General features: G+C 27.1%; 6 protein-coding genes across 8 annotated transcripts; 4 read left to right on the top strand and 2 right to left on the bottom strand.

Annotated features, from left to right (window-relative positions):
- Nucleotides 1–59: 59 nt before the first annotated feature.
- LOC128966035 (E3 ubiquitin-protein ligase NRDP1-like) lies at nucleotides 60–1643 on the bottom strand. 2 transcript variants are annotated; one of them, XM_054312837.1, is made up of 4 exons: nucleotides 1595–1643; nucleotides 1313–1524; nucleotides 753–1230; nucleotides 60–668 (listed from the first exon to the last, which is right to left on the bottom strand). In XM_054312837.1, exons 2-4 carry the CDS (start codon nucleotides 1372–1374, stop codon nucleotides 204–206), a joined length of 1005 nt encoding a protein of 334 aa, XP_054168812.1. In that variant the 5' UTR covers nucleotides 1375–1524; nucleotides 1595–1643; the 3' UTR covers nucleotides 60–203. The 2 variants fall into 2 exon arrangements, with proteins under 2 accessions (XP_054168812.1, XP_054168813.1); XM_054312838.1 differs by having other exon boundaries at nucleotides 1313–1520.
- Nucleotides 1644–2113: 470 nt separating this feature from the next.
- On the top strand, nucleotides 2114–4044 carry LOC128966109 (uncharacterized). The gene is made up of 4 exons (XM_054312922.1): nucleotides 2114–2421; nucleotides 2513–2693; nucleotides 2770–3421; nucleotides 3542–4044. The coding sequence occupies exons 1-4, from the start codon at nucleotides 2297–2299 to the stop codon at nucleotides 4042–4044; spliced, it is 1461 nt and encodes a 486-aa protein (XP_054168897.1). The 5' UTR covers nucleotides 2114–2296.
- Nucleotides 4045–4610: 566 nt separating this feature from the next.
- LOC128966034 (uncharacterized) lies at nucleotides 4611–6528 on the top strand. Its single transcript, XM_054312836.1, has 4 exons — nucleotides 4611–4873; nucleotides 4956–5136; nucleotides 5211–5853; nucleotides 5927–6528. The coding sequence occupies exons 1-4, from the start codon at nucleotides 4746–4748 to the stop codon at nucleotides 6466–6468; spliced, it is 1494 nt and encodes a 497-aa protein (XP_054168811.1). The 5' UTR covers nucleotides 4611–4745; the 3' UTR covers nucleotides 6469–6528.
- A 2274-nt stretch (nucleotides 6529–8802) lies between these two features.
- LOC128966108 (protein tyrosine phosphatase domain-containing protein 1-like) lies at nucleotides 8803–17897 on the top strand. The gene is made up of 11 exons (XM_054312921.1): nucleotides 8803–8831; nucleotides 11190–11336; nucleotides 11488–11568; nucleotides 11665–11780; nucleotides 12635–12735; nucleotides 12788–12903; nucleotides 12977–13066; nucleotides 13214–13313; nucleotides 16002–17132; nucleotides 17443–17628; nucleotides 17715–17897. Exons 1-11 carry the CDS (start codon nucleotides 8818–8820, stop codon nucleotides 17895–17897), a joined length of 2265 nt encoding a protein of 754 aa, XP_054168896.1. The 5' UTR covers nucleotides 8803–8817.
- A 1422-nt stretch (nucleotides 17898–19319) lies between these two features.
- On the top strand, nucleotides 19320–21632 carry LOC128966220 (poly(U)-binding-splicing factor half pint-like). Of its 2 annotated transcripts, XM_054313062.1 has the most exons (4): nucleotides 19320–19375; nucleotides 19463–21108; nucleotides 21195–21384; nucleotides 21475–21632. In XM_054313062.1, the coding sequence occupies exons 2-4, from the start codon at nucleotides 19465–19467 to the stop codon at nucleotides 21582–21584; spliced, it is 1944 nt and encodes a 647-aa protein (XP_054169037.1). In that variant the 5' UTR covers nucleotides 19320–19375; nucleotides 19463–19464; the 3' UTR covers nucleotides 21585–21632. The 2 variants fall into 2 exon arrangements, with proteins under 2 accessions (XP_054169037.1, XP_054169036.1); XM_054313061.1 differs by lacking the exon at nucleotides 19320–19375 and having other exon boundaries at nucleotides 19450–21108.
- Nucleotides 21633–22000: 368 nt separating this feature from the next.
- LOC128966218 (60S ribosomal protein L17-like) lies at nucleotides 22001–22844 on the bottom strand. Its single transcript, XM_054313059.1, has one exon. It carries the CDS (start codon nucleotides 22699–22701, stop codon nucleotides 22138–22140), a length of 564 nt encoding a protein of 187 aa, XP_054169034.1. The 5' UTR covers nucleotides 22702–22844; the 3' UTR covers nucleotides 22001–22137.
- Nucleotides 22845–23527: the final 683 nt, after the last annotated feature.

Genomic DNA, 23527 nt, shown 5'->3' with positions numbered 1-23527 from the left:
TATGCAAAAAAATGTAATATTATTTATTTTTAAATATAGACTTTCATAAGATTTTGTTGTTATACTGTATAATACAAAAACTTTTCTTTTTTTTTTGTTGATAATTATTTGATTATAAATTTGATAAATATTTACTATTATTATTGATATTATTGATACAAACAATTAAAAAATTTTTTTTTTTAGAGACCTTTAAGTAACTGTCAATATCCGCCCACATATGCATCCACACCGTCATCATCATCATCATCGTCGTCGTCATCGTCATCATCATCTTCTAACGGATCCGAATAATCATAGTAGTGATTGAGGCCAAAGTCTTCATCGCCATCATCATCGTCGTCGTCTTCATCATAATCGGCAATCTGATGGCTGACCACTAGTACGGCCAGATCGCCAAAATGTAAGCTAATTTTATCGACAAAATTAGTTACCGCATGAAACGCTGACGACTGTTTCGGCGCAACATAAATACTCCAACCGTAGTCACCAGTGTTCAGACAGTCGACCAAATACTGTCCGATTTGGTTATAATCATTGCTCTGACGGATGGCTTCCTTACACTTTTTGATCACATTTTTCTTAATACCTTTTTCGGCATTGCATTCAATTTCGACACAGTTTTCGACATTAGTCTTAGCCGATTCCAGTACTTTCTTTTTGAAAACCTTTAAAGAGAGAGAGAGAGAGAGAGAGAGAGAGAGAGAGATAAAAACCTGTTAATACAAATTAGACAAACAATTGATTCATACATCACTGTCTGGATCGACATAAACTAATTGTTTCAATCCCTGAGCGGCCATCAGTTTCACCTGATGTTGACAGGCCTTAACCTGTTTTCTTAGATGTTCGTACTCTTGGCGTCTGATTTTATCCTTAAGTTTATCGACACTATTGCTAACATTTGCCAACAATTGTGTACACTTGTGGGGCACTTTGTTTGGATCAAATGAACACTCTATCACATGTTTGGCCAGTTGTGCCAATTGGACAGTCTGTGGACAACCAATCGATTTGAAATCACAGTAAACTTCTTGCTTATCGAGTATATTGGTTATAACACGGGACGCAACAATCAGATCTTTGGATAACAATTTTTGCCGATCATTCGGACACGTCCGCGGATTGGACGACATTTCCAACGATCTTAGTATACATTGGCGACAGTACGAGTGCCGACAACACGGTGTGGTCATCGGATCGCGTAATATATTCAGACAAATGGCGCATCTGGTTGTGTGGTGTGAAAATCAGAGATCAATTGTTATATTTATCATTAAAAAAGTGATCACCAATTGATATCAACACTTACGTCAGCTCTTCCTCGATGGTCAGCGGCAACGATACAAAAATAGATTTGTCGTAACCGGCCATTTGGTAACAGTTGGTTATGACGACAGTTACAGACCCGATATTACCAGTCTTGACGATCGTCGACAACAATAACTATCAATTTTTTTAGGGATCAATTGTTTGGTGATATTTTAATATATGTCTTCAAGTTTTTCCTGAGTCCTTAACTGTCTTAACAATTAATTAACAATAATATAAACTAATAACTAATTAATTAATTAATTAATAGACAATAACTTACTGTAAATAATATGATAATAACCCGTGACTTAGTGTTTAGTTTACTATTTATTTATATATATATTATATATGATTACAGTATTATTAAATTGTTTTTATTATATTATTATACTGTATATTACAGTACGTATAAAACAGTGTATATTTAAAGTACAAAATAATAATAAAAAAACATAGATTTATATATAAATATATTTATTATGCAATTATTTCAAGTGTAAGTCAATTACGACAACAAATTGAAAAAAAAACTTTTTTTTAAAATAATTATTTAGTATATAATACATAAAAATTATAATAAGAAAAATATTTCAAATATTATTAACATTAGTTTTATATTAAATATTTATTTATTTTTTGTTTGTTCACTATTGTTACAATCAATTAACTAAATATTGAAAAAAATAAAATAAATAAATATTTTTATAACATAATAACTAAACTATTATTAGTATTATATAGTATTTAATTATACGTATTATATGTTGAAATAATAATAATAATTATTATATAAAAAAAATATTTTTAGCGCCAAATGTTTTTAATGATATTTTGTTTGTCAAAAACCAAAAGTATTTTGTGACACAATTTGTTTGTTGTTTTAATAACACATTTAACTATCATTTTAACAAAAAATAATAATTAATTTTCCAATCAATTAGTGGCCAATCAATCAATCAAAACCCGAAGTGTAATCCGTGTAATGGACACAACATCAATGGCCTCAATGTTTGAAACAATGCGCCGACAAGTGGCCAACAATTTGAAACTGTTGTCCACTCCGGAGTTTATTCGCCGCCACAAAGAGACCACTGTTGAGATCAATGAGTATTTTTGATTTGTTTTGTTTTTAATGTCTTTATATGTTTTTATCTGATTTTGTTTGTTTGTTTGTTTGTGTGTTTGATGTCGTCTTCAGCAACACATTCAAGAAGTTGACACCAAAATCGTTTCAATTGATTACCTATCACTTGTTTCAGACGTTGAATCCGGAAGAATGTCGCAAAAGATTTTTGGGTTGTTTTCCAGTACTCGATCGCAAACAAGAAGGAGAGTTCAGACAAGTGACCAATAAATGGTTACAAGAGATTGCATTAAAGGTTTGTTTTGTTTTGTTTGTTTGATGAATGGATCCATCAATTGGTTTGTTATTAATGAATTGTTTTTTCCCCACAGGAAACAGATTATCACTTTCCAAGAGTTGTTCCCATATATTTCCAACACTTTACACCCGAGTCCACTCTCTGTCATCTTTATCTTGATTTTTCCAACTATTGTATCGCCAAACAGATCCAACGTATGACCACAGCTGGCGATGATCAACACAACAACAACAACAAGTTTATACCGAAAAAAGATTTTGCTGTCAATGATATCAATCAACTGATGGACGAGTATTATGTGGTCAGAGACGATATCAGAGTAAATACCGCCGATTGTATTGAAAAGATGCGGTATTTTGTCGATAATTATAATAAAACAAAACAAGAGTTAAATTGTTTACAACAACAGAAAACTAAACTATTAGATAGTATTAGCAAACGATATGATTTAAATGACAATCAAATTGTTGACCAGTTTTGCAGTCAACGACTATTGCAATTCAAACACGAAGTCGACTCATTGATCACAAGATTACTGTCGATCAATGAATTGGTTAATAAAAATTGGGAAAACTATATGAAAGCGTTTGAATTGAAAACTAATGTTTTTGGCGAAAAAATTATTTCAATTAATTTGAATCAATTGTTTACTAAATCATCATTCGTTACGACAGCTGATGAGTTGATATGTATTGCCAACAATGATAAGTCATGTCTAGTAAATGGTATATTATTTTTTAATAATAATAATATTAATAATCATTATTTTTGTTTTGTGTTACGATTATCATAATTGTAAACTTGTTTTGTTTGTATTTTTTTTAAAATTCAAATATGAATTTTAGTTTCAAACGAAGATATTCATCAATTTTTAAGACTTTCGGATGAATTTCGTCGCAAAGTTGACAACTATAGTCAACAATTGAATGGATCGACAAAACAGATAAAATCAATGTTTGATCAGTTGAATGGCTTAACAGTTGAACGTCGGGCGGCTTTGTTGGCCAAACCGGAGATTCAGGAAAGACGTAACTGGTTTCGGTCGAGAATTGTCGATCTGTCGCAACTGAATCTACGATTTGAACCGAAACGTCGACCTAAAGAATCGCTTGGTTTGATACCGGATATTATCGGCGATAATATGAGCGAAGACCAGAAGAATGCCAACAACAACCAAGAAGATGACAGTCCTGTCTATCGTTTGAGGCCATCGTTTATCAATGACTACTCATTTCAGGTGATGGACATCAGTACTTGTCATTACATCGCACCGAGTAGTGGTTCACCGGATGATTCGCGACTGTTTTCGCCCGTCGAGAATCGGAAGACAAAAAACGTTTTCAATTGATTTTTTTTATATATATAAGTTTTATTTTCACATTATTTTTTAGTGATAAATATAAATCTTATAAAAAAAATTTTAAATTATATTTCTACTATTTGATTGATTGATTTAAACACTATTTTATCACTATATATATAACTTTTACTTCAATTTTATTTTGTTGAGTAATTTTTTAGTTTGTGTGTGAAATGCTTGAATATCTAGTGATTTGTAATTTATATTATATATATATATATATCTATCATAATTTGGTGATTAAAGTGAAATTAGTAATTGTTTTTTTTAATACATATATACTGGTAATAATAATTTTTAATGTTATGCTATATTATTATTAATTATATTACAGTATTATGTTTTATGGTAAATAACAAATACATTATCAATAAAAAAAATTATTTATTAAAACTAAAGTTATTTATTTTATTTATGAGTAATTATAATGTGATATTAGAGGTTATTTTTTTATGCATAAATTTTATACAATTTGTATTCAATATTAGAAATACATGAATTCAGTTACAGAATATTCCGTATCATTAAAAACACATTTTTATTAAGTCATTATTTAAAGTACATATTAATGTTAGTTTTTATATTGATATTTACTGTATATATATATATTTCCTAAAAAAACATTTACAAACATTATTAATTGAATTTGAATTAGTTCGGTGACAATCTACTAAACCCGTAATAACCCGATGGTGGACACAACATCAATGGCCAGTTTGTTTGATTCAATGTGCCGACAAGTGGCCGACAATTTGAAATTGTTGTCCACTCCGGAGTTTATTCGCCGGCACAAAGAGACCACAGTTGAGATCAATGAGTATTTTGTTTTGATGTCTTTATATATATATTTTTTATCTGAATTTATTATTGATTTTTTGTTTGTTTGATGTCGTCTTCAGCAACACGTTCAAGAAGTTGACACCAAAATCGTTTCAATTGATTACCTATCACTTGTTTCAGACGTTGAATCCGGAAGAATGTCGCAAACGATTTATGGGTTGTTTTCCAGTGTTTGATCGCAAACAAGAAGGAGAGTTCAGACAAGTGACCTATAAATGGTTACAAGAGATTGCTTTAAAGGTTTGTTTGTTTGATGAATGGATCCATCAATTAGTTTGTTATTAATAAATTGTTTTTTGATTTTTCCCCCACAGGAAACAGATTATCACTTTCCCAAAGTGGTTGCCGTATATTTCCAACACTTTACACCCGAGACCACTCTCTGTCATCTTTATCTTGATTTCTCCAACTATTGTATCGCCAAACAGATCCAACGTATGAATAGTGAAGAGTCCGACATCAACAACAAGTTTATACCGAAAAAAGATTTTGCTGTCAATGATGTCAATCAACTGATGGACGAGTATTATGCTGTCAGAGAAGATATCAGAGTAGATACCGCCGATTGTATGGAAAAGATGCGGTATTTTGTCGATAATTATAATAAAACAAAACAAGAGTTAAATTATTTACAACAACAGAAGACAGAACTAATAGATAGTATTAGCAAACGATATGAATTAAATGACAATCAAATTGTTGACCAGTTTTGTAGTCAACAACTCTTACAATACAAACACGAAGTCGACTCATTGACCACAAGATTACTGTCGATGAATGAATTGTTTAATAAAAATTGGGAAAACTATGTGAAAGCGTTTGAAGTGAAAACCGATATTTTTGGCCAAAAAATGTTATCAATTAATTTGAATCAATTGTTTACTAAATCATCATTTGAGACGACAGCTAATGAATTGATATGTATTGCCAACAATGATAAGTCATGTCTAGTAAATGGTATATTATTTTGTTTTTTATGATTATATCATAATTATAAAAATTTAAAAAAAAAATTTAATTTGAATATTAGTTTCAAACGAAAATTTGGACGAATTTTTAAGACTTTCCGATAAATTTCGTCGCAAAGCTGACAACTATAGTCAACAATTGAATGGATCGACTAATCAGATAAAATCAATGTTTGATCAGTTGAATGGTTTAACAGTTAAACGACGGGCGGCTTTGTTGGCCAAACCGGAGATTCAGGAAAGACGTAACTGGTTTCGGTCGAGAATTGTCGATCTGTCGCAACTGAATCTACGATTTGAACCGAAACGTCGACCTAAAGAATCGTTGGGATTAATACCGGATATTATTGGCGATAATATGAGCGAAGACCAGAAGAATGCGGCCGTCAGTCAAGTCGATGACAGTAGTAGTAGTAGTAGTAGTAGTCCTGTCTATCGTTTGAGGCCATCGTTTATCAATGACTACTCATTTCAGGTGCTGGACATCAGTACTTGTCGTTACATTCCTCCGAGTAGTGGTTGTTCACCGGCTAATGATTTGCTAATGTTTTCACCCGTCGATAATCGGAAGACAAAAAGTGGTGTTTTCTCGGATCAGAATTGATTTATGTTTTAAAAAAAATGATTTTTAATAATATTTTTTTATTATAGATATATTTTATAGTTTTTTAGTCTGTATATCATATACATGAATAGTTTGTAATTTGTTTTATATACAGAAATTTTTTGTTTGTGTTTTTTTTTTATAAAATATCAATTAAGTGATGGACTAGTATTAAATGATTAGTATAGATGAAAAAGTGCAGTAAATAATTTTTTTATAATAATCATTATATTAGTACCGATAATATTATAAATTAGTTAATATAAAATAGTTTAGTTATATATTTTTTTAATAAATGAAATAATAATGTTTTTTTTAAATAAAATTTATATTACATTTATATAGAATAAAATAATTTTTTATTTATTAAAATAAAATTTGTGATTATTTTTTCATATATAAATATATACTGGTAATAATAATTTTTAATGTTATACTATATTATTATTATTTAGCCTTAAATTTATTATTATTATTATGTTTTATGTTAAATAACAAATACATTATCAATAAAAATATTTTACTTATACCTAAAGTTATGTATTTTATTTTACTTATAATTATATATATTAAATTTAAAAAAATACCAATATTTATATAAAATCTATACTGTTTAGTATATTTTATTAGTGTAATATTTTTATTATAATTATAATATTATATCAATTATACGAAAATAATTTATATCGATTAAAAAATATTTGTATGAAATATACATTCAAAACACAATAATTTTAGTTTTAACCACTTTTTTTTACTAACCGTAAAATTTATTTTTTATTTATTTATATTTGTAGAAATAAAATAAAATTGTATTAGGCTATTAATTTATATTATTTTTAAATTTTTTTTATAGATATTAATATCATAGCTATTATCAATCATATAGACATTTATATAATGTTTAATATTTATATCATAATAATTCATTATTATAATTATATATATATATTTTAAAAAATAGTTATATGAAGTAATTATTGTAAAATATAAACTATTAAATTAATTGTTTTGATAATAAATCAAATTATTTTTAGTATATTTAAAGTATATAAATCTAATAAATCTAATTTAATATTTATTACTATTCACCTTGATAGTTTTTTTTGTGTGTACAGTACTTGTATTTATAATAATGCAAAAAATAAAATAAAATATTTTTTTGATAAAATATTGTTAAATACATTAATAATTCATTTACTCTGACACTTGTGTGTGGGATAAGCTTATGTATGTGCAGTATATATATGGAGTGTTGTGTTTGTATTGTATGTAATATTCAAATATTATAAATACATGAATACAGTCACAGAATATTCTGTAATAACATTAAACACATGCTATGAATGTACAACAAACAAAAAATTACTATTTAAAAAATCAACAAATATGTTGCCATTGACTACAATATAAAAGTAGTCGTATATGTGATATGAAAAATATATGACTAAAATATATGCAAATATACTACTCATATGCAGTACAATAATATTATAATATTATTAATAATAATAATAGTAGTAATGAAATATTAATAAAAAATAATTATTACTCTATACAGTATATATATATGTTAAATCAAAATGTATATAATATATAGTACACCTGTATGTTAATTTTTTTTGGTGATTCATTTATTATGGTATATATATTACAACAAAAACATACCTAAGCTTTGAGAGTAACAATAATTTGAAATATATATAAAAAAAAGTTTTCAATATCAGACAATTGATTCAATGAAGTTATTGAGGAATATATTCTGTAGTGTTATTCTATAGGAATTTTGTATTATAATTATATTGCAGACTATATATGTCGCTAATTCATAGCCAAAACATACACATTGTTTTATACAGTATATAATATATATATATACTATTATAGTATTATATAATTTTATAGATTTGTTAGCAAATGTTTATTATTATTATTATTATGTATTCAATACGAGTATTTTGTGTTGTGTTATTAAAACCATGAGCTTATATATATTTAATATATGATAATATTATATTTTTTCATTATTTAATAATTGAAAGGTTCATTACTTTCATTATTACTTTATATATATATACAGAATATATTTTTTTGTATATTAGTTTTTAGAAAAATAAAATATTATATTATAATACATATCTACAATACTATTAATTTTTTTTAAAAAAATAATAATCATATCATCTTAAAGTATTTGTATTGTTTGTTTGTTTTTTAATTTTAATAAATAATTTATTGAATATATATTTCCAATTAATAATAATAATAATGACAAAAGTAGTGGCCATGGATTATAATATAACGACATTACGGCCCGCATTGGCCACCAAATTGAATGACAGGGAACTAATGCCGACATCAAAGTAAGTGATAATTATTAGAAATAATAATAATTATTATAAATTATGTATAAAATTGTAATTAAAATTAGTTTAATTATTACTAAACACAAACAATTATTATATTTTGTATTATTTTTATTATACTTATTATTATTAAATATTTATAATTGTTTGCGTGATATCATGATAGCCGGAAATTTATAGTACAGTATTATAATCAGTAATATTGTATATAGAGATCGGCAAATAGAAAATTTCTAAATAAATTTCCATAAGAAAATTTCTAGAGTTTCTCAAAAAATAAATAAATAAATTTCTATAAAAATTTCAATTTATTGTAATACTGTATTATTTGATAAATAATATATTATTATATATTTTTCTTATGTATATAAGTTATATACTATACTAATCTATCTTTATATTTAGAAATTAATAAAATAATTTTATTATATTTAGTTATTATTAAAAAAAATTTGTTATTTTTTAGTAATTCGATAATTTTGTTATTTTGAATGTTAATTAAAATATTAATAATAATAATATTTGGTTATTATTTAATAATTTTAATATACTTTTTTCCAATATAACACAAAAAATTGAGATTAAACTAAATTAACCATGGTGCTCCTATAGGCAGAATATTCTTTTAGAAGTTTTCTAGAAATTTCTCTATTTTTTGTGCCAACACTAGTAATATATCTCTAGTAAAATATTTTAGAAATTTGTTATTTACTAAAAACATTTTCATATTAAATATATATATACTTTATATATATATTTAAAATACTAAATAATTAATCACTAGTTTATTTGGTAGACATGACATTTATACAAAAAAAAAATAATAAAAATAAATAAATACAAAATTGTTAAAAGTTTTACTTCATATCAAAATTTATTTCAGTAAAAAATTAAGTCAAGGTTTCTAATACTGGGTATTTAATTAATAATTAATGCAAACTGTTTTAATTAAAACAAACATTTTTATTTTGACAAAACATTGTTGAGTTGTTAACCACAATACAATTTTTTGTGTGTCTCTGAATAGTAAAAATTATAGTTTAGTTTGATTTTGTATAACAAAAAAATATATATTTATATAGTATATTAATAACTATTATTTTAAAAAAAAGTGTATATTTATGGTATGGTTATGGTGTTTGATAAATAATATTTAAATATTAAGACAATATTAAACTATAATATATATACTGTATAGTACTGTAAGTAAACTATTTTGTTTAGTTATTAACATTTATTATTTTGGTGGATATTATAATAGTTTTCTAAATTTAATTTATTTGTGGTATAAATAGTTCTATTATGAACTAAATAATTAATATAAAAAATAATAGATATTTTATAAAAAATAATAGATATTTTATAAAAAATAATAGATATTTTATAAAAAATAATAGATATTTTATAAATAAATTACTATATTAATTGTATTTTTTTAATTAAAAAGTTCAATAAACTTGATATGTATAAATATATATAGAGTATATTAATATATAGATATTTAGAAAATAATATATATATATAAAAAATTAAAATTAAATTTATTCACATTGTATAATAAATGTTTGTAATTTTGTATTAATATTTACATGAATTTTTATTTTATTTTTTTTGGTGATAATGATATTGAATTATTATTTAAATATATATATTTTTATATAAATTTATGATAATAAAAAATATACATTTAGATTATATACTGTACTATAAGTTTATATTTATTGATTGCTAAATACTAATATTGATTTTATAATCATTACTAGTTTGCAATTTGTCCCATAATTTAAGTTCACATATTTTTTATTTATTATAATATTTTCTAAAAATATTAATTTTCTTTAATATTTCACACATTTAGAATTAATTAAAACTAATAAATAATTATTTTTTTTGTTTAATGATATTTATAATTTTTTTATTATCGATAATGATATCATTATTACAATTTTTTAATTAATATTATAACAACAATAATAATTAAAATTTATTATTAGAGAATATTTGAATACTTGTTTATTTATATTATTAATAATATTATAATTATCTAAAAATAACATTTAATTAAAAATTAAAATAAACAATTAAGTAGCTAAAAATAATTTAATTAATTAAATAAATATTTAAGCAATAAATAAATAAATATTTAAGCAAAATAAATAAATGAATATTTATAGATAATTTAAAAACTATAGCTTTAAATTTAATTAAAATCAAAATTTTAATTAATAATTTAGATTTAAAAAAAATTATTACTTTCTATGACTATTATCTTTATAATTTTAAAATAAAAAACCTAACCTAAAAAATAAAAAAATTAATAATATTTTTATATATATATCCATATCTATATAATAGTTATACAAAACTTAGTGAAAGTATCAGAAAGTCGACAAATCAACAACTTTTATGTAATATGTTTTGCGGCGGAAAAAAATGCAAATATGAATTGTCTAACCATTGGACTGATCAACAAAAAGCCATACCAGGAGTTTATTCACATTGGTTTGTATTTGTATATATAAATTAAAAAAAATAAATAAAATTAATTATTATATACTATATATATACAGTATAATAATAATACTATAGAATAGAAATGTATATATTTTTTTGCAATAAAAACTTTGTATTATTTATTTTTTTTAAATTATAGGATTACCGATGATATACTAGCAATGGCCAGACCTAACACTGATGTTATCGAAAAATATGATTTAATTAAATACTTTCACAAGTAATTTTGAAACGAAAAACAATATTATATTAATTATAATTAATTACTTTTAAAAAAAAATTGTAACTATATTTTGTTTGTTTGTTTTGTTAATAGACATAAAATAAAATCAATAATCAATTTACAAGAACCTGGTGAACATTCATCGTGTGGTATCGGATTAAATAAAAGTGGTTTCTCCTATGATCCGGCTACTTTTATGGATAATAAAGGTAATTTTTTAGCTGGATACAATTTAATAAATAATTTTTTAATTTTACAATTTTTTATATAGAAAATTACAATTAAAAAACATTATATTTATATTATTTTTAGAGAGAGAGAGAAAATTTATAAAATTGCATATTACTGTATATACAGTATTACAAGTTATATATTAACACAATAGCTATAAATTAATGGTAAATATTAGCATATAATCAATGCACTAACAAATTTTTTTTTGAAGTAGTTTTTAATTAATTAAAAACTTTTAATAATAAATATTATTATATTGTTTGAAGTTTGGTTAAAATATTATGATATATATATATGGTATATAAATTTATATACTGTATATGTTATATTAATATATTAATGATAATTTTTTAGGTGTATATAATACATACAGACACTATTAAATAAAGTTTTATATTTAATAATGGCTGGCCTCAAGTGTATCATTGTTACTAATGAATGATAATTACCATTAAATAAATACAATTAAATAAAACCCAAAATGTAATATTATAATTATAGTATTTAAAAATCAATCGGTATTATCGTTAATAACATACAGTTTTTAGTATATGTTATTTTTATTACTATTGTATATCTAAATTCTCAAATGGGAATTAATCAATTGAAAATAATTATCATTTTTATTACTATAATATTTACATACACAGTAGTTAATAGTATAGTTATATAATGTTTTTAAAAAAATCAATATACAATTCATACAGATTTTAGATAATACAGAGTTATACTAAACTTAGTTTTAAAAAATAAAATTAAATGACTAATTATTTGATATTCTGTACTTATTATTACATATTTTAATTATTTTATTTTATATAAATTGCAGTTTATTTTTACAATTTTCAATGGAAAGACTATTCAATTGTGTCCAATGATGTCCTATTAGATATGGTTAAAGTGCTAACATTTGCACTGTCCGAGGGAAAGGTATATGAAATTAAATTATTATATATACTATAATTACTTATAATTTTTATAGACAGCCATCCATTGTCACGCGGGTCTCGGCCGTACCGGTGTCCTCATAGCCTCGTATTTGGTGTTTACACTCCGGTGCAAACCATACGATGCTATCAAACATGTCAGATCAAAGAGGTTATAGAAAAAAATATCTAAAAAAATAATTAACAAAAAATATATATCATTTTTTTGTTATTGTAAATTATAGACCAAATTCAATACAAACCAGAGGACAGATACTATGTGTTATCCAATTCTCGCAATATGTCGTTCCCCTGTTTGTCGTCTATCAGCACATGTAAGCAATTTATAGTATTTTTTTCTTATTAATGTTAAAATAATTATTTTTATCAAAAAAAAATACATCATTAACTTTACAACAATTTATGATTAATATTATTAATGAATATATTTTTATTAATAATAATTTTTTTTTAATTTACAGAATTGATCGACAAATTGGATTGAATTTATCAGAAATTATTCACAAACAGAGATTACTATTACATGGATATGAATTAAGACATTTAAAATATATACCAAAAGTATGTGTCTATTATTATTATATTTTAAAAATTATTAATTAAAATAGCATTTAAAACATAAAAGACATATTATATATGATAATTGGTTAAACTTTTTTGGTGTAATACAAACACAATTTTCAATCAACTATAACAACATGCGATAAACAAAATTAATTATTTATAGATATATATATATATATATATGAATACAAAAATATATATTATCTATAATATATTAAAACTTATGATATAGTAGTAATATATTATTAGTCTAATTGATTATCAATTAATAATAATGTTATAATATATCAATACAAAAAAAAATTATGATAAAATAATATATTAAAAACAAAAATTACAAACTTTCCAATTGATTCAAAAATTAAAACAAAAAAAACTTAAAATATTATTTTAAAATTGATATCAAATGTGTGAATATATACTGTATTTTAAATGAAAGTTTAGTTATATATAACTATATATATATATATATAGTTTAGTCATAATAAACTGATAATCATTAGTAGCCATCCATTGATTGGATTGATTCAAGCCATGACATAGCCATCCTCGACAGCTTTCTTGTACAGAGGACAGTAGCGTCGGGTGTGAGGATTTTTTCCGCCCTTATTACCGCAAACATCGCACCTGTAGCTGATCAGTATAGGGCAGACCACTTGACCGCATTCACGCAAATTATGACTGGTATAGACATCGGCTGTTTCCTTGTTTTTCATACAAAAGGCGCACAGTTTGTGTCGCATCGACGACGGCGTTGTTGTTGCCGCCGCCGTTAACTTCGGCAACAATGGCCTGACTTTGTCAATATGGTGTCGAACGACCAGTAGTTCCGACGACGACAACAACGATGATGACTGATGGACAGCATCTTTGAGCGGCCACTGTGTACGTCCGCGAAGTGATCGGGCAGTTGTACTACTCTTTTTGATCGGACGTGTCATTACTTTTGACAATATATTGGTTTTGTTCATCAAATCTGTTGAGTTGTCGTCGCTATCGGAAAAGCCGTAAATCTTGTTGTTGCCGAAGCTTTCGTCAATCAGTGACTTAATGTCCGATCCGGAGTCCTCCGAGTCGTCGCCAATCGAATCAGTTGACGACTTTCTCCAGAACTGATTCGACAAACGTATTGATGGCATAGCCGATAGATAGGACAACTCGTTGTTGGCCATCACTGGCCGTTGATGTTGATGATGATGACTACCTTTATTTCGGACCATTAGATCGAGACCACTGTTTTCAAATCCGCTCCAATTTTTATAGACTATTAATTGGTTTTTTAAAGATAAAAAAATATAAGATTGAAAAAAAATTATTATAAATTTTTTAGCTTTTTTAAGGACAAACAAACAAACAAAATAACTACAAATTACATGAATTAATGCCAAAATAATTGCTTAAAATATTAGCATTTGATGGCTTATTATTATTATTGTTAATCATTTTTCAATAATTTTTAAGACAATTTAATCCAAAAAATAATAATAAGATATTTAAAAATAGGTACTACTAATAATCACTAAACTTTTATATTAATATAAATAATTAAAACAATTTAAAAAAAATTAAAAATCTTAAGCAAACTTTAAGTTACCGATACATAGACTCGAAGGATATGAAACTTTTTTTTAAAGAAAACTTTTTATATATTGATAATTTCAATAACAAAATATCAAAAAAAAATCTCTCAATAAATAAGCGACTCATAAATGATTGATCTATTGAAACAATAATAATAATAATTGAAAATTTTGTGTATATTTAGTAAAAATAAAACACAACAGGAAATTGATTGCGAAATATATTTACCCCCACCCACACCCCTCCCCATTTGAATTGCCCTTTACTACTACTAACATACCGTTACATTAATAGTAGTCTATTATGGTTTTTACATTGATTTATACCGACATCACACTGTTTTGCGGCACTGTTTGATCTATACGTTCATCAATAAAAATATTTAACAAAAATCACTTTATAGTATAATAAAGTACTACAATATAAAATTTTTTTTGTTTAATACGGTTTTACTATTGACACTGACATTGAATATATTTAATAATTAATAATTAATTATATCAATTGTACCGCTATTAAGATTTACTATTATTATTAATAATAATAATATTATTGACTATTCAAACATGTCGTTGTATTTGATGTATTAAATATCCGATATTTTTATATAACAATTAATACTATAGTAGTAGTAAATAGATATTCATTTAATATATTAATTTATGTAACTTTATATTATTTTCATATAAAAGTTTAGACTTATAAATCTCTTATTACTTTATTACTTAAATCTCAATAATTAAGTTAAGCGCTTATACTGTATATGATATGATATATACAATATTTTTTTTGACATTTTTAAAAATCGGCATTTGATTGAAGGATTAAAATAATTATATTTACAAATAATATAAAAAAGTTTTGCAATCAATGATATTTTTTTTGGATAAACAATAAAACAAATTTAAAATTAAATAAATAATAATTTAAAAGATTATATTGGTTTATATAATTATTTAATATCTATTAATACATTAGTAAATTTCTAATATTATATTTGAATATTTAATATACAAATTAACTAAATTTAATGGCAATATAAAATAGATTTAATTTAAAAAATAAAAAAATTATTTAAAAAAAACATTATATATATATATTTAGTTAATATATATGGTATGCGAAAGACTATTGAAACTATGCGGAAGACACAGAGCTTACTCTCCCGGTGTTGTCGGCAAAGTGGACACCAATGTTGTTGGCATTAGCTATCAATTGGACAAAACCGAAAGCTTTTGCAATCACTTCTTTGCCAATACTGTCCAATCAAAACAACAGATAAGACACGATAGACGGCGACATCAACACCAGCAGCAGCAGCCGCGGGGTCGGCCGTGGCGGCCCGAGTCTAACAATACGGCAACAATGACATCGGGTATCGCCAGTCCGGATACCGATCAAACTGATATTACCGAAGTCGACAGTCTGTTGTTGGATGAAAGATATGGTGGGAAAACTGTATCGTCGGATCGCAAATCCGTTGCAGTGGTCTCCACCACCACCACCACCGCCGCCGCCGCCGCCGCCATAACTAATGGTAAAAAATCGTCGGCAATGGTTAATGGATCAAAATCTGGACCAACGTTTGCAACACTCGAGCCGGACATACTGTCGTCGATCAGTGCACCGATGCATCAGATAAATGCTGTCGGATTGGAAACACCGATGAAAAAGTTTATCTATTCCTCCACATCGGCCAACAACAGCACCAGTAGTTCAATGAGTAACAGCGATACCGATGAACCAATTGATAGTTCAATGTCCGAAAGTATAACATCGCTGATCGAGAGTCTGGCCTACGGTGTCATCAAAATCGATTCAAACCAAATGGTTTACGAAGAAAAAGTTTTTAAACTATTGAATAGTAATCATAATTTGATTGACAAAAATCAGTACCAAAATCACTACAATAATGATGATGAAGACAATGACGAAGAGTTGTACGATGAAAGGGATCTGTTTAGCGATTCCGATGATAGCGATGCGGACATCAATGTCGCGGCCGTCACCGCCGCCGCCGTCGCCAATGGTGATGATGACCAGTCGTTGGATGCCAAGTGTAGTTCGGGTTTTATGTCGGCCAACAATTTTGTCGGCAATGACAGCGACAGCGATGATAACGATGTCGACGGCGACGATTGCCAGACATTAGATGTCGATGTAGTGGTCAAAGCACTTCTCACCGATTATAAGACATTTGATAATCCATTGAAAAATGCATTAATTTTATATCAGGTTTGCTAACAATTATGATATTTATGATAATAATAATAATAATATTTTAATATCTAATTTACATTAATTAACACATTTATTAACTACAGTAGAAATTAGGTTTAATTTGTTTTTAAGGCCTAAATAAATATTAAATAAAATATAATAGTTATCTGTATTTAAATTAATTTAGTTATAATTGTCAATTATTTTTTTAAAAACTAATCAGACACACAAAATAATTATTAAATAAATTTAATTATTAATAGTAATATAAAATTGATGTGAAATTTTTGTGTTTTTAAAAAATTATTGTTTTATTTATATATAGAAAGAGTTGAATACTCGGCCAAACTGTTGGGACAAAGTCTCCGCCGAAACCAACGTCAATATACTAGCGGCCCTTCTCTGGTCATTCATCGACTCGTTACCCGAACCCGTACTCAACAAGACATGTCTGTGCTATTTGGTACTCAAAGCTGAGAAACCATTGGACGCACTGACCAAACTGGAACAGGTAGATGATATCAAACAAAAATAAATAATAATTTAAAATCTTATTTAATTTATTTAAACCACCCTTTCATTCATAACAAAATAAAGTCAATCCGATTTACAGTTGAATATCTTATGAGATTTATGGCCCGCTTAGCACCCGGTGATAGTGATGATCGTTCACTGATGGTCGACCTATTGTTGAAGCACCTGATGGCCCGACTAACCCGACAAAAGCTTAAGCTGTCCGATAGTGATCAACAGTCGGTACCCGAAAATGTAATGTTTTAAAAAAAATAAATATTAACTTTTTAAAATTATTTTTTTTAAAAAAATAAATTCAATATCATAATTATATTACTGATTGATTATATTATTTTTTAAATTTTTTGTATGTGTTTATAGCGGGAATGGCCTGAAATGCGTAAAGGAACTACAGGTCGGGTTATGTTATTTGCCCATTATTTTTATAAATTGTTAAAATCATAAAAATTTAGTTTTTTTAAAAAAAATAAATAAAAAATAACTTATTAATAACTTAAATTTTTAAAAAAAAATCATTATTATCAATTAATTAAAATATTATAAAAATAAATACATTGGTTAATTGTTTTAAAATTATATGAATGTAAATGATAATTATATTTTTATTAAATAAAAAAAATATATTTATACCTTAGTATACATTTTCATAGACATTAAAAAATTGATTTATTTATTGATTGATTAATAGATATCTATTTTTTTAATATAAAAAAATTTAATTAAAACATTAATTTAAAATAAAATAAGTTAATATTTTTAAATAAAAAAATTGTAACATAATCTATGATATACCATACATATTAAGTTTTAAAAAAATTAATATAAATTTTAAAAAATTAAAAAATTTTAGACACTAATAAAACAATTATACATTTATTTTGCATAAACTTTTTTGTTTGTTTATATTAATTGTGTTTATTATTAATAAATAACTTTTTTAAAAAAAAGTTTTAATACAAAAATAATTATCAAACAAACTAAAAGTTTTATCTGAATATCACTACTTTATTATTATTATTATTAAAAGTTTTATTTCATACTTCAAATCCATAGTCACACACACATACATACACACTGTGTGTGTGTGAACTTTAGCCGCGATTATAATATATGCAGTGAAAGTGATAGCTAAGGGGTATATATATATAACTACAGTATATATTATAAATATTAATGGAATAGAATAAAAAACTAATTGTTTTTGAGTGTCTGCCTATGTATCGGAAGTCTGATATATTTCATTAACACACAAACCATACGGTTATTTAACTACTGTAACCATAAAAAAAATTCACTAATATTTTCACTCTTTTCAGTTATAATATTCCTAATAAAAAATCCCAATATTTTCCTATCTATTTATACTATTAATAGTTAATTCCCGGAAACTTTATTTTTTTCAAAAAAAAATTTTAGTTCACATAATAATTTCATACAATTTATTGATGTTCCATTAATAAGTTATAAATAATGCTATAATTTCTAATATTTTCCAAATAAAAATTCCGGGAATTTTAACCATCAATTGGGAAGAAAATTTTGTTTCTTCCCCTACTTTCTAATGGAATGCAAACACTCTATGCCTTACATATAGTACGTATAAACAGTGTATACTGTATTAGAATTTAATATTATGGTAATAATAAAGTACTGTCGAGTGTAGTGTCACGTGACTGGAATAATACAGAGAGAGAGAGACAATAAACAATACAATACACTATACAGTAGTATCTGTTTATAGATAATAATAAATAACAAATAATAATAAAAAATAATAAATAAATAATAATTTAATGTATTTATTATAAAAGCAATGACTGTATCACTGAATGGCCTATCATTTGACTGTTCGCTTAATAATACCGACGATGACGGCGGGGGTGGCGGTAGTGGAGGAAGCGGTGGCGGCGGCGGCAGTAGCTCTCAATTGGCCGATCTATCATCGGCTGCTGCAGCGGCCGCAGCAGCCGCTGCCCAACAACAAACCGGCCAACTGTTAGCCGGTCCGGGAGCTCTACGGGCGTCGGCTATCGAAGCCGGTTTGGTTAAGTTGACCAGCGATCAATTGGAAATGGTTAACAAAGCTAAAAAGTTTGCCATGGAACAATCGATACGATCGGTTCTGGTCAAACAGACCATTGCTCATCAACAACAACAACAAAAATCATTGCAAAGACATCAGGCACTGGTACTGATGTGTCGGGTATATGTCGGCAGTATTAGCTTCGAACTGAAAGAGGACACAATTCGGACGGCGTTTACACCGTTCGGACCAATCAAGTCGATCAATATGTCTTGGGATCCGATTACACAAAAACATAAAGGTTTCGCTTTCGTTGAGTACGATCTGCCCGAAGCCGCACAGCTGGCACTCGACCAGATGAACGGTGTAATTATTGGCGGCCGTAACATCAAAGTTGGCCGACCATCGAATATGCCTCAGGCGGCCCCGATTATCGAACAGCTCCAGCACGAGGCCAAGTCCTACAATCGTATCTATATTGCGTCCATTCATCAGGACTTATCCGAAACGGATATCCAATCGGTGTTCGAGGCGTTCGGCAAAATTAAATCCTGCAAATTAGCCCAATCGTCATATCCGGGCAAACATAAGGGCCACGCGTTCATTGAGTACGAAACAGATCAGGCGGCCATCGACGCCATTACGTCGATGAATCTCTTTGACTTAGGCGGCCAATACTTGCGAGTGGGTCGAGCAATAACACCGCCCAACTGTTTCGACGGTCCCGGGGCTGCACCGCCCAGTGCTATGCCTACGGCTGCTGCCGTAGCCGCTGCAGCGGCTACAGCAAAAATTCAGGCAATGGACGCCGTAGCCAGTCTGGCACCGAATACTAACGGTACGGGTGCAGCAATTCCGCCGCCAGGAATTGCACTGCCGACTCCTGTTGGACTGACTACTGCATCCACTGTCGCACTGAGTATTGGCTCGTCAAACGGTCATCCAGTATTGGCGTCCACAGCACCGGGCATTATAACCGGTGTAACGCCTAATAATAATAACAACTCCCAACATATACCGTCGCCAGCATTAGTTACAAATCTACCATTAAGTCTAACAAACAATAATAATACAGAGATAACACCGACATTACCGATAATAACTTCCAAATTCAGTAGTACACCACCCGTTACACTCGTGACGACCAACAATAGCAACGCCAACAACAACGATACGATTCACACATCATTAGCAGCACCGACAACCACAACAACAACAACAATACCGATGGCGGGAGGAGTCAGCGCCGTTAGTTCTAACGTTTCCGCAGAAACAGCTGCGGCCATAGCGGCCGCTAAAGATCTTGAACTTAAACTGTCCGAATCTAACAGTAATATCGATGAATCGCAAACATTACAACAACAAGAAAATATGGTCATTAAGGGAACAACTGCTAGACAAATGTTGATGCATAAACTCATGAGGAAGAATGAGGTATTTTTTTAAAAAAAATCTAATTAATTACCGATAATTTTTTACTAATTTTTTAATTACCCGTTATTTAAAAAAAATAATAAAAGTCAAGAGTTATTGTACTGAGAAATATGGTTGGCGTTGAAGATATTGACGACGAACTCGAATCGGAAGTAACTGAAGAGTGCGGCAAATTTGGATCAGTTAATCGGGTTATCATTTACCAGGAAAAACAATCGGAAGAAGAAGACGCCGAAATTATTGTCAAAATATTTGTCGAATTCAGTCAACAATCCGGTTAGTAGTAGTTGTTGTCTAAACTAATTACCGAATAATTATTATTATTCTCTATTCTCTATTCGACTAATTTATTATTATTACTAACAGAAGCCGTCAAAGGACGGGACGCATTGAATGGCCGTTTTTTCGGCGGCCGAGTGGTCAAAGCCGAACTATACGATCAGATTTTATACGACGACAATGACTTAAGCGGCTAATCTGATTGTATTAAAAAAAATAAAATCCAATATAAATTAATTTGTTTCACACATAACTATTGATATATTTGTTTTTCACATTTAATTTTTTTAAGAAAAAAAAATGAAGAAGAAAACTCATAATTTGTTTAAAATTATTATTATTATTTTTTGTTTGTTTTTGTTTAACCACTAATTTAATTATACAACTATTCATATAAATATATATATATTTAAAAATTTTATGACCGATTAAATTGTTGTTTTTAATCAATCATTTATTTTAATTTATATATTATTATTAAATATTTCACTTCAGAAAAAAACATAAATAAATAAATTAAATAATAATAAAAATGTCATTAAAAAAACATATCATTTAAATTTAATTATTTTTATCATTGAAACAAACAAACAAACAATTTATATAAATTGAAAAACATATTAATTTTTATTCAATCAATTCAATCATAACTTTTTCATTTTCAAAATACATTTTTAAGGTATGGATCAGTTAAATGACAACCAATTAATAATGTCTACTAAATAATAATCATTTCATCCGTTTTTATTATTACTCTCTTTGCATGAGCTTCTGTCGGGCCATCTTTTTCTTCGACATCTTCTTCTTGGGTGACTCTGCATCGTCGGCCGGGGCTTTGGCCACCACTTGTTCCTTCTCCGACAGTATAACCTCAATATGACACGGACTGCTCATATACGGATTGATACGGCCGTGGGCTCGATAGGTTCGGCGACGCATTTTCGGTGCCCGATTAACCTGGATGTGCTCAATCACCAGCTTATCCACTTCCAGACCCTTATAGTCGGCATTACTTTCGGCATTGCGCAACAATTGCAACAGAAATTCGGCCGACTTTTCCGGCCATCGGCCCTGAGTTGTACCCGAAAATGCTTTCATCTGTGCCTTACGGCCGACACCGCCATTGAATCGGCGAAACGGTACGATCTCTTTCTTGGCGATAACATTCTTCAGGTATCGTTGGGCTCTCAACAGTGGCATCCGTTTGATGGCCTGAGCCGTCTCGCGGGTGTTCTTGAAGTGTACCCTCAGATTACTGCCCTTCGCTTTGCACGATCGGGTCGGGTTCTCGGGATCGGTCGAGTATCGGGCCATTTGGTTATCGGTTGGTGTTGTAGTGTTGACCACACTTTTTATCACACAATTTGATTACACAAACAATCAAAACGTGTTGTCATTAACTGAAAACAACCGGAAAAAGGAAAGACTTGTTTGTGTTGTTTGTATCGATGGTATCGATAGTATTGTATTGCAATCACACACTGTATATGTATCGCACAATAGCATGACATAGATTACGTATATTATACTTATATATATATATATATACCGGTATATTGTATATAGAGTTACTATCGTATGAGTTGGCTCCGCCTCTATCTACTAGTTGACTACATTAACGTGCATAGCATGTCTGTAATGTAATATTATTGTTGTATATACAGTCGACATCTATATTGTTAGCAATTAAATGCAAACATTAAGTATTGACTAAATTTTTGTGTGTTTATTAAGTATTTGTTTTTTTTTAATATTACAATTAAGAAACAAAAATTATTATTAAATTAAATTTATATACAATTTTCTTATATTATAACTAAATTAAAACAAATAGTTAATAAATTTTTTGTTTGTTTTTTGTTTTTTTGATAAATGTCTTACAACTTATGTTTTTTAATACAATACTTTAGTATTTTTTTAAAGAATATTCTGTTATAAAATTATAAATAAATCAATAGTATTATTATATAATTTATAATATGAATAAAAAATAACATTAGATTATTTAGTTATTATATATATATATATATATTAAACATTTAGTTTATTATTTAGTTTAATACTATAATAGATTTATTTAAAAATTTTTTGTTGTTGATATTATTTATTTATTTAATAATATATTTAAAAATCAACTTTT

Source organism: Oppia nitens, unplaced genomic scaffold, assembly GCF_028296485.1.
Source record: "Oppia nitens isolate AA-2021 unplaced genomic scaffold, nextdenovo-longstitch-racon4-pilon3 scaffold19_pilon_pilon_pilon, whole genome shotgun sequence".
NCBI lineage: Eukaryota > Metazoa > Arthropoda > Arachnida > Sarcoptiformes > Oppiidae > Oppia > Oppia nitens.
The sequence above is the reverse complement of the archived record's forward strand: the minus strand, read 5'-3'. Positions and strand labels throughout refer to the sequence as shown.

Bases quoted from the DNA above. Each gene is read 5' to 3' on its own strand.
- LOC128966218 (XM_054313059.1), bottom strand. From the start codon at position 22,701: ATGGCCCGATACTCGACCGATCCCGAGAACCCGACCCGATCGTGCAAA.
- LOC128966034 (XM_054312836.1), top strand. From the start codon at position 4,746: ATGGTGGACACAACATCAATGGCCAGTTTGTTTGATTCAATGTGCCGA. The intron at 4,874-4,955 runs GTATTTTGTTTT...TGTCGTCTTCAG, and splicing joins ACCACAGTTGAGATCAATGA to CAACACGTTCAAGAAGTTGA. The intron at 5,854-5,926 runs GTATATTATTTT...TTTGAATATTAG, and splicing joins TAAGTCATGTCTAGTAAATG to TTTCAAACGAAAATTTGGAC.
- LOC128966220 (XM_054313062.1), top strand. From the start codon at position 19,465: ATGACTGTATCACTGAATGGCCTATCATTTGACTGTTCGCTTAATAAT. The intron at 21,109-21,194 runs GTATTTTTTTAA...AAATAATAAAAG, and splicing joins AACTCATGAGGAAGAATGAG to TCAAGAGTTATTGTACTGAG. The intron at 21,385-21,474 runs GTTAGTAGTAGT...TATTACTAACAG, and splicing joins CGAATTCAGTCAACAATCCG to AAGCCGTCAAAGGACGGGAC.
- LOC128966108 (XM_054312921.1), top strand. The intron at 11,569-11,664 runs GTAATTTTGAAA...TTTTGTTAATAG, and splicing joins TTAATTAAATACTTTCACAA to ACATAAAATAAAATCAATAA. The intron at 13,067-13,213 runs GTAAGCAATTTA...TTTAATTTACAG, and splicing joins TTTGTCGTCTATCAGCACAT to AATTGATCGACAAATTGGAT.
- LOC128966035 (XM_054312837.1), bottom strand. From the start codon at position 1,374: ATGGCCGGTTACGACAAATCTATTTTTGTATCGTTGCCGCTGACCATC. The intron at 1,231-1,312 runs GTAAGTGTTGAT...CCACACAACCAG, and splicing joins ACCATCGAGGAAGAGCTGAC to ATGCGCCATTTGTCTGAATA. The intron at 669-752 runs GTATGAATCAAT...CTCTCTTTAAAG, and splicing joins ATGTCGATCCAGACAGTGAT to GTTTTCAAAAAGAAAGTACT.
- LOC128966109 (XM_054312922.1), top strand. From the start codon at position 2,297: ATGGACACAACATCAATGGCCTCAATGTTTGAAACAATGCGCCGACAA. The intron at 2,422-2,512 runs GTATTTTTGATT...TGTCGTCTTCAG, and splicing joins ACCACTGTTGAGATCAATGA to CAACACATTCAAGAAGTTGA. The intron at 3,422-3,541 runs GTATATTATTTT...TATGAATTTTAG, and splicing joins TAAGTCATGTCTAGTAAATG to TTTCAAACGAAGATATTCAT.